Source organism: Salvia miltiorrhiza, chromosome 4 (assembly GCF_028751815.1).
Source record: "Salvia miltiorrhiza cultivar Shanhuang (shh) chromosome 4, IMPLAD_Smil_shh, whole genome shotgun sequence".
Lineage (NCBI taxonomy): Eukaryota > Viridiplantae > Streptophyta > Magnoliopsida > Lamiales > Lamiaceae > Salvia > Salvia miltiorrhiza.
In genome coordinates this window covers 38,116,378-38,128,570 of record NC_080390.1, presented here as the reverse complement: position 1 = coordinate 38,128,570, position 12,193 = coordinate 38,116,378, and the positions used below count along the sequence as shown (strand labels likewise).

The window sequence follows — 12,193 nt, the reverse complement described above, 5'->3', positions numbered from 1 at the left end:
TTGATTCTCAATCCTCATTGTACGAAAAAAATACGTAAAATTAGTTTTCTATTTTATTTTAATGATTCAAAACTTAAGTCAAAATAATTTTATTCAATGTTTAAAAAAATAATCTCGTAAAATTAGTTTTCTATTTATTTTGATAATTTAAAACTTAAGTTAAAATAACTTTATTCAATGTTAATGAAAACGATGTGAAATACTTCCTCCATCCCATTAGTTATGTCTCAGTTATTATACTAGGACATCTAATTAGTACAGTTTCATATTTTTTTAATAAAAAGATAATTATTTAAAATATTATTAATAGTGGACTCAACTCACTCTATACATCAATTCACTTAAAAATAAATAAGGAAAAATTGTGAACTTCTCTTTTGTATAAAATGTGGAAAAAAGAAATGAGACATTTAAAGACAAATTTTTGTTATCCATCATTTTCTCATGATAAATTTATCCATCAAAATAAACGCACCATAAATCATTCTTCTTTACAATTCTAAACTCTTAATTTATGCCTTCTTAATCAAATATTATATTTTTAATAATTATTGCATTACACTACAAGTCTACAAGAAACTGGGCGATTACGGACGAAATTTTTCGTCGGTAAAGCCCCAAATTCCATCGCTATAGGCGATCGCCGACGGACCATGAAAGTCATCGTTAAAACTAATACCGACTGAAATTCATCACCGTCGCTAAAATGCCGTTGGCCCCGACAACAGAATGGATATCGGCGAGCACGCGACATCACCGACATCGTCTTGAAAATAGCGACAAAATTGGCCATCAGTAATAGCGACAGATTCCGATTTCGTCGGTAATTTCGTGCCCAATTTTAACGACGGACTACAATTTCATCGGTAACTATAAAAAAATTAAAAAATAATATTTTATATTTTGCTCTACCCAGTTATCGACGCTCTGTTATACATTTTTATTCAACTATATTACCAATACATTAATACTCCAAAATACCAAATCAATAAAATAATACAATTTTAAATCTAACATTCAAATAGTCATAACATAACATAAAATATTTCAGTGTTCAAAATATAATAGAAATAAAGTATATCCGTATAAAAAATAAAAGTGAACATGATCACATCAGTAACTTTGTCTGCACTTCTCATTAATGAAAGTAACAAAATTATCTAAATCTCTGTCACCATCATAATCTTCACCAGCCTTGTTGTTCTTTGGGAAGAACTTCAATGTAGGAAAATAGCTAATACCATACCTTCAAGGCAAAAGATACTTCATAAGTAAACCCATGCCACATTACCATCTATAGAAAAGTACATAATTTTCAAAAATCTAATGAGGACATAAAGATGCAACCAATGGTACCAGGACAAAATTTAAATCATTAACACTAGAATTTAAAGAAAACTAATATGTTTTTTGATGAAGAAAATAACTGTGCTTTTGCTCTTACTTTTCTGCAAGATCCTTGTGCGCATCAGCATCAAGATTAGCGATGACCACATCTTTCTCCAGATTAAATGCAGTTGCAACCTTTTCATAGATCTACATGTTGAAAAGATATAGAAATCAATATCTGAATAAACTCTTCAAGAGTCTGACAATTCAAGAGTCATGTCGTCAACGATTTGGGGGTAAACATTCGTCGGGTGTAAAATTAGAAAAAATACAAAGTTCGGGTATTTATAGGCAGATTTTAAAGTTGGAATACAAAACCATAAAATGTGAAAAGTTCAAGTATTTACATGCCAATACCCTACATTAAATCTAATTTTAATGTGTAGTATTAGTATTATTAATTGTTAATAATTGGTAATATTATTATTTATTAATATCATTTGATTAATCAGATTAATTATCAGTTACTCCCTCCGTTTTTTATTAAATGTCCATAGCCGTCAAAATACACATACCAATAAAATAAGAAATTTACATTTGTAACCTTGTTAATTATCATAATAAAGGGGTGTTTGATAAACTATGTCGGTTAAGGAATGATAATTAGTAACTAGAAGGCCCGTGGAAATGAAACCCATATAATTTAGCGTAGTGTTTGGTAGATAATTTAGGCATGTGGATAGTCGGATCAGCGTGTTTGGTAGACATGGTTGTACTCCATATAACATTTTGAAGTTACAATTTTACCCTCTATCAAACTATCTTCTGATGGAGCCACAATGCCTCTTGCATTTTGAGCAACTACGAACTTCGATCTCCCTCTTCGCCTCTGGTGATGCGCTACTACAAGTTTGCGGTTTTGCCGCCCCTTATCCTCCTACCAAGCCCAATTATATTCATGAATTTTGAAACGGCTACAAAATAAAGGCCTTAAACAAAGAGGTCTTACATTGGTGTATAAAGTCTACCAATTCCACCATCAAATCCATTTCGAGATGATTCCTTCACTATAATGCAAGTGCACCTCCCAACATCAACTGGCATAGGCCTACACAACAAAGCTCTGCAAAAAAAAAAATGTTGTTGTTGTTGTTGTTGTGTGTGTGTGAGAGAGAGTTTCGCGAGCTATTGTTGTTGTTCTTGGTGAGTTCAGTCGGGGCTCGGAGGAGTATGAAGCAGGGGAGAGCAGCGGCAGCGGTGGCTACTGCTGTCCGTGTAGACAATTAAATTTGTCGTCAAATTAAATCATGTCACTTGTAAATTCATGAATTAAATATTCAATTATATTTTTTATTTTATTAAATAGGATTTTATTCCTAAATTAAATAGATATATAATTAATATTTAATACTATGATGAACAAGTGGGCCTATTAGCACTCAAAGCCCTAAGGCCAATGCATGGAGGCCCAAAGCCCATGAAGTCCACCTCCTACATCTATAAATAGAGGTGTTGGGGTGTTCACAAATCACAAGTGAAAGTGGAGGAGAATTGGAGAGCTTAAGAAGAATTCTACCAAGTGTAGTCTTGCAAGAATTCAACTCAAGATCTTCAAGTGACTTCAAGGAATTCAAGAGCTCAAGAGTTCAAGAATTTCATTCAAGTCTTCAAATCTTCAAAGCTTCAAAAGCTCAAGAATTCCATTCAAGTCTTCAAATATTCAAAGCTTCAAGCACCTTCAAGTATTTCATCAAATCTTCAAAGTGATCTTCAAGCATCCAAAGAGATATTCGAGCATTCAAGATAGTCTTCAAATCAAATCAAATCAATTCCGATGTTCAAATCCAAAATCATGGCTTGAGCCCTTTGGGTTTATCGTCATCAAATCAAATATTTCAAGAACCTTCGAGATTGTTCAATAATCAAATGGAAGAGAAGAATCAGATGATCGATTAGAGATTGCAACCCGCATAAATCTATCTTCAAGTATTTGAAATTATCTTAGTAACGCACTTTTGTATCTTATAAATTGAAATACAAAAATTTGTGTTTACAGTTCGATTGAAGGATAAGGGAGGGCGGCGATTCTCGCTGTTCGCAGTTGAAATAGAGATGGAGATGGGGCTGTTGACAGTGAGAATCACGAAGGCGGCAATGATTTTGTTGACTGCTGGCGGTTCAACGAGGGAAAAAGAGGGAGGTGCGGGCGGTGGAAGTCGAAAGACCTCTGCTAATCGTACGGCGGCAGAGCGACGGCGACGATGAATTCACACCGAGCTGCTGCCCATCGAAGAAGAGAAGCCGTGAAATTTAGGGAGAAGGGTTCTTGAAATTGGGGAATTCTGGGTGCCTAACAAATTGAAGGTCAGGGTAGGGGAAGAAGTGGAGCTGGGGCTGGAGAATGGTGGTAGCAGCAGCCGACGCTGCATGTGCAGCAGAGCCGCAGCCGTTCACGGCGAAGAGAGAGAGAATGTGGGAGGGGCAATAGAGAGAAGAGAATGAGGGAGACGAGAAAATGAGGGGTTGGTTGTTGACGGCGATCCTCACCGGAAAGAGAGCTTGTCGAATTTCGTGAGGAAGATGAGAATGAGGGAGAGATTCTTATTGCAGAGAGCCTCTAGCAGAGAGAGAGATCGAGAGCTAGAGAGAAGATCCAACCATAGAGGGACGATTGTTTAAGAGAGAAATGAGAAGGGGCACCGCCAGCGGCTTGCGCCAAACCTTCGTCGGTCATAGGCGACGGCGATTCAGCGTGAGTGCAGAGAGAGACAGAAGAAACGAGAGAGAGAGAGAGAAAGAGAGAGAGAGACAGAGGGATATGAATTGGGGGCAATTTTGTAAAAGAAAAATAAACTTGCAACTCCAACTACACTAACCGGAGCCCAACCCCTCACCCATTTCCTTGGTTGAACAGTGAATTAGGCTCAGGCCACACGCTAAGTTCAGGCCTCCAACTCTCGTTACATTACTCATCAAACATCAAAATATTGCCAGTTTGTTATGCAAACTATCGTTAACCAAGCAGTTAAACAGGGCCTAAATGTATATGTACAACTTCTAATAATATTAAATGAGGATAAAATAGGAAAAATGTCATAATTATATTCTCAAATTTTGAAATGGGGCACTTATTAAAAAACAAGGCAAATATCAAAGTAAGACACTTAATAAAAAATGGAGGGAGTATAATTGAAAACTGAAGTGAGTTGAAAGTTAAAATTGCACACTGACCCAGGCATTGATTATTGGGTTAAGTATCAAATAAGCCCATAGCATAGAGGCTCTTATCACGTATAGATCCCTATAGTCGAGGTTGGTTCAACTAAACCCTCGAAGTCTTTAATTCCGTGCAAGTGGGACCCACACTTTCTTGTGGTGGGACCCACACTTTCTTCTTCTTCACCAAACACACCGGAAACACAAATGAACTTCTTTCCTCCGCTCGCTGGAAACACATTTGGATATATCATGTCGAGGCTCATTCCCGAATACCCACAGTGCGAAACGCTCCGCCATAGATGGGCGGAGAGCGCTTGTAGAGAGGAGATTTTGTCGGTGCCAGCTTCGGAAATTGAAATTGGCCTTTGGATAGGATTTGCTTGCTGAAATGGAAGGTCCTCTCGAGTCGCGGAGGTGGAACGGAGCTGAGCGGCGAATCCTGCTCCAGCCGTGGAAGGCGGAGGGGCCGCTTGTCGCCGGGAACATTGTTGGGGAACCAAGACTTGAAAACAGGGGTCTTCGAAATGGTGTAAGAACCGCGGGAGATCTCCGACCAAGAGTTGAAGAAATGCCAGAAAGAGATACCGTCGATGACGGCGTGACTGGCGGTGCAGCCTATGAAAACGCCATCGACGAGCTCTGTGACTTGTACCGCTAGCAAAAGCTTTGAAACGACATCCCAATTGGAAAGGCCGTTGTGTGGGAAGAAGGAAGCTACTATTTAAGGTATCCATTTTTGTTCCAAGATGTCGGCCACCGACGTTGCAGCGGCAACTGCATGAACAAACTCCACTTCCGTGTAGTTGCAGTCGAGGAACAAACTGAAAGTGTCGTCGTCGTAAGGCGGCCGGCGAGAGGAGATAAAAAGTCCAGATGTGTTTCCGGCATGCTCGGTGAAGAAGAAAGCGTGGGTCCCACCACCAACAAAATTAAAATAAAAAATAAAATAGTTAACGGTGTTAAACGGCCGTTAAGTCGGAGGGGCTAATTGCACGAAATTAAGGACTTCAGGGGTTTAGTTGAACCAACCTCGACTATAGGGATCTATATGTGATAAAGGCATCTATGTTAGGGGCTTATTTGATACTTAATCCTTGATTATTTTGATTTCGATTATCCAACAACTGCATGATTATCAAATTTTTTGGTTAATAACCATATAATTAGATCCAAATTACAACAAATGTCTGGAACAAAAAAAATTAAGCAATTAATTTTATGAGCAACAGTCATGTTTTCACAATAAACAAATGATTTTTTTTTAATATCACATTACTTGTATATCCCCATCATGTGGACAAAATAGTATTTTCATTAAAAAATATCTACTTTTGTTATAGATTTATAAGTATGGCTTATAAGTTTGTCTATTTATATTTTTGGCTTAAAAAATACTTCATTCGTTCCACTTATCTTGAGACAATTTTTTTTTAGCGTCTCACCTATCTGGAGTATTTTTTTATTAAGTAATTTTTTTTCCTTTATTCACATTTTCACTTTTCACCTACCACACTTAACACATAAAACAGTAATTTCTTAAATCTCGTGTTCAAAAATATTGTCTCAAGACAGCCAGGACAAAGAGAGTGGTATTTTCATTAAAAAAAAATAATTGAGATGGAGAAAGTATATTAACACATTATTATATGTATCAATTTAATAATTCATATACATAATTACTTCATGTTAATTACTAATCTTTAATTCTAATCATTTTATCTCAACACTTCACAGTTCTAGTAACCAACTTTTACTTCGAAACGTAAATCGGTCTTATACCATTTAATCTACAAAATTAAATATCATGTTACTCAAAATAGTTAGTCAAACATTGATCTTATCAAAACCAATTTTCCAACACTATGATAATTTCATTTGTAGGTAATGAGGTCGGCATGGGTATCTTTATACCTCTGTAGAAGGTAATCTTCACATCTGATAGGAGGGAACCTGAAAGATCATAACATCTCACAAAAATTAAGAAGCTCGAAAAATAATATCGTATCATATGTTTACTAGATATAATTACTCGTAGAGTAGAAGCATTTGTGGAGATTCGACACCAAAATTAAGCAAAATCGTAAAACATAGTTTTGCTAATTTCACAAAACCAAAGTGAACTGTATTAATACCAAAACTCGATCAAATCAAACTATACTAATATGGGTTGTTTTGCGATTTTCAAATATTCTTCATTTCTTACTTAATAATAATAATAATAATAATAATAATAATAATAAATTAAAGACATTTGTTCGAATAATGCGGGCTGCATCGGATACCAAGACTAAAAAGAATGAACCCCTTCGTCCCCTAAAAATATGCATAATTTGTCATTTATATTAAGGCCTTTCAAAACATTCACTTTCCATTTTTGGACATCACTCCGCTTGCAATAACGTGGGACACATTCTCCACTCACAACACACTCAGCTAACATTTCTTAAAACTCGTGCTACTAAAAATGTCGCATATTTTTAGGGGACAGAGGGAGTATTACATTTTTTGAAAGACCAAACCAGAACGGCTGAACCTAAGTCATAATTTGTAAAAACATTAACCAAACTGTAATTTTTAAACTGCAGACCAAACCGCACAAATACAGCTTGATCCGATTTAGTTTTCTATATAACTCGTACGGCGAACACCCCTAAGTACAAGGGATTAGAATATGCTAAACACTAAACTATCTTGTTCCACACAATATAATGTAGTACCAAATGTTCATTAGCATATGAAAAAACAAATTTTTTACTTAGCAAAACTTGAAACTTAAAATCCAGAATCCTTTGAGAGAAGCAAATCAATAGCAATTTCTAGAGAATATAAAGAGCAAGGGATAATCAATAAACTCACTTTGGAGGATTCTGCTCCGATTGACATGTTGGCAGGCATTCAACAACGCAGTCGTGATTAGGCTCAACAAAAAACGCTATCTGCCAATGGAAAAACAAGAGTTAGCCTTCCCGTGTTCAGATATGATTATACAAAGCATATGGATAACAGGCATATGTTATATCACCATCAAAAGATTTCAAGAATAGCCCTCTTTCATCCTACACAAAACCTTGGCCTCCATAGAGAGACAACTTCCACCATTCCACAAAAAGAAGCTTCTTTGGTCCGAGTCCTATAATTCATTACAGAAGATCATGGAGGCGCATCCAGGCTACTTAAGAACAACAAGTCAAATCCTCTGATTATCTAAGGAGGGCCAATTACGAGGACTAGTAAAGTGTTCATGAAGCTTCTGCCGGCGCAATTAAAGGGTCAAATCTGAGCTCCGACTACAGTGGGTCAAGTCCAAGATCTGACTTGAGCTTTATTTAAGTGGAAGAGCACTTCTGAACATAAGCCACGTCTGACTACTGAGGCCTGGCTATTGGCTTCTGAGTACTGTAGCTTGAAGACCACAACTGGCAGACCTCTGGACAGACTGCATCTGGAGTTCTGGCTTCTGATCATATCAGTTCTGACAAGTGGATCAGTCCTATATTTCATTACCGAAGAGAACAAGACAAAGCTGAGCCCATATTTTGCTTTCGTTGAACTGACATTGTCTGAGGCGATGAACACTTTGGTCTTGATTTCAGTTCAGTAGTCAATAGCAAAATCTTTTGCTATCCCTATGAGCAACATGATGCAAATTAATGGTATTTTAGCTTGTGTTGATTTCTGCACTTCAAAATTAACACCTCCAACCTCAAACTCTGACCATTAACACTAATAAACCATTAACTATAGCTCAGCTTAACAAAACCTCTTTTTCTCCTTTTACTCAGGGCCGTGCTTATTTTCTTCCCATTGCTTACACGCCACATGGATGTTGATCACTCAATGAAAGAAATGAAAACTGAAACTAGATTAAACAAGGACATCAAATGATTTAAAAAGTCATACCGAATATCTTTCTTGGCCATTGCCCAATACCCGATGCAGCGTGGATCTGTGATGATATCAAATACACATTACATATGTATACATGATCATCATATACCCTGAATGGTATATGAAGCAAGCAAAATTAACTCAAATGACATAAATTATCAAGGGCTTTAGGACAAGTTCCAATCCATCTTAGTAAACAATGAATTAACCTATACTATTTTTATCTATATAGGCTAATCCTCAAAAGTAAACGCCCCCCCTGCGTGGTTGATAAGATACATGGTTATTTTTATCATTAAGACTAGGAGTTCTTCAATCTCACCCTTTCAATGGGATATGAATCAAGAAAAACTAGCTCAAATGATAGAAATTATCATACATCTTTAGTAAACAAGGGATTAGTCTTACTATTTTTATCTATCTAGGCAATTACTCATAGTAGCCCTCCTAAGGGTATAAAAATAGACTAATTATCATACTTATATGTGATTGTATAACTACCTGAAAAAGCAGTTGCTCCAACGCTCCAGCATATCACCTATATTAACTATAAATGCCCTACATCAGATTAAATGACACAGTTATAATGGTTGAATTAAAAACAAAAGTCGCATTTAAATTCAGACGTTGGTGGTTTACATGTAATGCCAAATATTAGAGAAATATATACACCGAGTTAATTAATCAAAAGTCAAAACCATACTATTATCGACTTAAAATCGTAGCAATTACTATCATTGGTAGGATAAGCTAACAGACTACTCCAGTTAATTATCTATGTTTTAAATAATAAAGTTGGCTATGTTTAGAGGAATGAGAAAGCATCTTTACAGTAATAATTTGGTACCCACTAGTATTAGCTTTCACAGAAGCATAAAATTGAATATTCCTAACCATATAATGCAAATTATGCACTAAACATTAGAGATGGAATCTATTTTTGATGAGTGGCATAAAATTCTGCCAGGAAAAACAAAATACACAATATAGCCTCACCCTTTTAATGGTGGTACGTACTCCCAGATTTGAGGCTTAGCATCTTTGTCTTTACATATCTGCAGATATTTTCTAAATTGAGAAAATGGTGAACAAACAAGACATAAATATTTTTGTCGCTCATACCTGAAGACCATAGTTATCATCGGTAGCCAAAAGAGTAATTAAACCAAAATCAGAATGCGCACCAGCTCCGAAAATTCCATTGGTGGGTTCAGAAATTTGATCTAAGTTATAATGAATAACTGTTATACTCCACTAACATCAGCTATATATGACATGGTCTTGCATTGATTGAATCTCAATAATCCTTACCTTCATAATGTAGCAGCTTCAGTGTTGCAATGGATCTTCCAAGAATTCCAGGTTGACAAAAAAAGTTGATATTTAGCCCTAGCGCGAGAGCTATCAGCCGTGAAACGGATCTTGCTACCTCTCTATTAATATCCAAAAATTGAAACTGAAATCACGAGACATATCACCTGAATCCTCCATGACCCAAAGCTAAAAAGTTCGAATGATAGATAAATTTGTAGCAACAAAAATCTCTAACAGAAATATGAGTACTCTACCAGAATAAGCATCAAATGAACCTCTTCATTCATCAACATAACCTACCTGAACCTCAGGCTTTTTGACTGAAGTAATATATACACACCAAAGCATTTAGGTGAGGAGACTTCATTGAGATGAGTAAGGGATATTTACTTAATAGATTAAATATAAAAGAATCCCAGTTCAACATATAATCCATCACTATTTTGTAACTTTTTTACTTGACTTGTTAAAAGGAATTATAAGAGCATCAGCAGGTGTATTCTGATAAGCTCGCCAATGTTTTCCTACTGTTTCTCATTTTAGCAGTTACACTCCAAAGATGCTACTGCACTACATATATAAGGAAAATAATTCAATAATTCAATAATTACTAAGAACAATGATTATCCTAAGATCAAATATGTTTTGGCGTCCACTGACAAGGGAAAAGATGCGCAGTAATGATTTTCATGGATATATTTGTGCCTAGAATTATGGTTACTACACAAATGACAAGATGAAACTTACAGTGCCCCTTGATAATATTTCTCCATGGTTTCCCTCCATCTGGGTAAAATATCTGTCGGCGCTCCAAAAGGTTTAGTTAGATAGAAGATATTCAAAATAATGAAATTGGTTTCCTCAAAAAAAATAAAAAACTAAGATGATGATGATGATGATGATGAAATTGGATACTGAGTTGCTCCCAAAACTAAGAGGCCAACTGAGCACCAAATACATTCCTAAACTAGACAATAGAGTAACACATCATTAGACTATTGTTTGACAGAGATACTTCTGCAAAACTGCCTTGTCCAAGAAACACAGCATTAGGCACAAGCACAACAGGCAAAAACTGCAGTTCAAACTAGTTACACAGTCTTCATGAGATTAAATATTTCTTGAAAGTTACCTTCCGATGGCCACCTGTTTGGCCCGTAAAATGGTTTCTGTGCATCAGACTGATCTTCAGATACTTCAAGACCTATGTAATATCCCTCCTTATAGTCCCCTGAAATGTGCCCATGTAGATCTCTTTGAAGTCAGCAGGAAAAGTGAAACTTCTTAAGCTATATCATGTGTGGTTGGAGATACAACAGTGCCCAAACCATGTATTTGATTGGCAGGATCCAAGGATTGATCAAACAATGGAGTATAGCCTCGATTTTTCTCGTTCCTTACAAGCTTCATTTTGTCCTCCTTGGGCAAATTGAAAAATCTTTTGCTTTGAGAGAAGACCTCGTCCATGAATTCCTCACCAATGCCATGATTGATCACATAGAAGAACCCAGAATCTACACAAACCTATGGTTCGCAGAATAAATTGACGACTCAGAAGATAAATATTCAGAAAAACATCAATTCAACACATACAAAGGTTTAAGTAGTATTACCACCTCTAGAAAAATATCAGGTAAAACAAGCAACTTAAAAAGATACTTATTGGCAGATACTTAATCTTTTAGGGGGTGTTTACTTTTCATGATTGATAAGATACATGATTGAGTGTTTTTATCCTCGTCAATATAATAGGATTTTTCCAATCCCACCATTTCAATGGGATAATCAAGTAAAATTAGCTCAAATGATAAAAATTATCAAGGGCCTTGGAATACCCCAAAGTTCCAATTCATCTCAGTAAACAATGGATTAGTGATGTAGGGAATAGTCTATCTGCTAATTATGTTTCACAAGGTTGAAGGTACAGGAAGAAAACGCAAAACGTAGGAAAATAAACCCCAGTTTTAATATTCCAAGAACCAAACTTTCCCTAATGAATCTACACTATGATTGAAAATTGTTTCCATGAGAAAGATTCGGGCACGCACACTACTAAACTATTCCGTAAAACTGATTATTTGAGATGAATAAACTAAATTCTTAAGACTTAAAACTAAATTCTTATAGATGTATGAATAAAATTCTTAAAAAGCAGAAGAGGAGAGCGAGATAGAGAGGGAGTTGCCTGTCTAAGGAGGGAAACAGATGATTGAACATCTGGACTGGAGAGATCAATACAATTCAGTAGTGATACATTCGCAAATTCTGGAATCTGCGATTCCTTTTCTTTGATTATTTCCGCCATCTGCCACTGCCAGCTCGTTTACTTTCTCTTTTTGAAGAAAAAATATGTTGCAGCATTCAAATATCACTATATCTAAAGCAGCTAGCTCTAGCTCTACGAGTGAATCACTTCTTTAACTATTTATTTTATAATTGACGT

At 36.0% G+C, this 12,193-nt stretch overlaps 2 protein-coding genes across 6 annotated transcripts; both read right to left on the bottom strand.

Moving 5' to 3' along the window:
* Window positions 1-1,113: 1,113 nt before the first annotated feature.
* On the bottom strand, window positions 1,114-2,378 carry LOC131023401 (protein disulfide isomerase-like 2-2). The gene is made up of 4 exons (XM_057952942.1): window positions 2,358-2,378; window positions 2,129-2,266; window positions 1,445-1,536; window positions 1,114-1,246 (listed from the first exon to the last, which is right to left on the bottom strand). The coding sequence occupies exons 1-4, from the start codon at window positions 2,376-2,378 to the stop codon at window positions 1,114-1,116; spliced, it is 384 nt and encodes a 127-aa protein (XP_057808925.1).
* A 3,904-nt stretch (window positions 2,379-6,282) lies between these two features.
* On the bottom strand, window positions 6,283-12,193 carry LOC131021498 (2-oxoglutarate-Fe(II) type oxidoreductase hxnY-like). Of its 5 annotated transcripts, XM_057950707.1 has the most exons (11): window positions 11,936-12,193; window positions 11,079-11,274; window positions 10,883-10,981; window positions 10,498-10,549; window positions 9,748-9,869; window positions 9,559-9,659; window positions 9,433-9,491; window positions 8,938-8,994; window positions 8,449-8,494; window positions 7,405-7,484; window positions 6,283-6,498 (listed from the first exon to the last, which is right to left on the bottom strand). In XM_057950707.1, the coding sequence occupies exons 1-11, from the start codon at window positions 12,053-12,055 to the stop codon at window positions 6,420-6,422; spliced, it is 1,011 nt and encodes a 336-aa protein (XP_057806690.1). In that variant the 5' UTR covers window positions 12,056-12,193; the 3' UTR covers window positions 6,283-6,419. The 5 variants fall into 5 exon arrangements, with proteins under 5 accessions (XP_057806690.1, XP_057806692.1, XP_057806694.1 ...); XM_057950709.1 differs by lacking the exon at window positions 8,938-8,994; XM_057950711.1 differs by lacking the exons at window positions 6,283-6,498; window positions 7,405-7,484 and adding an exon at window positions 7,502-8,174.

Bases quoted from the DNA above. Each gene is read 5' to 3' on its own strand.
- LOC131023401 (XM_057952942.1), bottom strand. From the start codon at position 2,378: ATGGATTTGATGGTGGAATTG. The intron at 1,537-2,128 runs GTAACTTCAAAA...TTCAACATGTAG, and splicing joins GTTTGATAGAGGGTAAAATT to ATCTATGAAAAGGTTGCAAC. The intron at 1,247-1,444 runs GTAAGAGCAAAA...TTTGCCTTGAAG, and splicing joins CACAAGGATCTTGCAGAAAA to GTATGGTATTAGCTATTTTC.
- LOC131021498 (XM_057950707.1), bottom strand. From the start codon at position 12,055: ATGGCGGAAATAATCAAAGAAAAGGAATCGCAGATTCCAGAATTTGCG. The intron at 10,982-11,078 runs GTTTGGGCACTG...GGCACATTTCAG, and splicing joins TCCTGCCAATCAAATACATG to GGGACTATAAGGAGGGATAT. The intron at 9,660-9,747 runs GTAAGGATTATT...ATTATAACTTAG, and splicing joins GAAGCTGCTACATTATGAAG to ATCAAATTTCTGAACCCACC.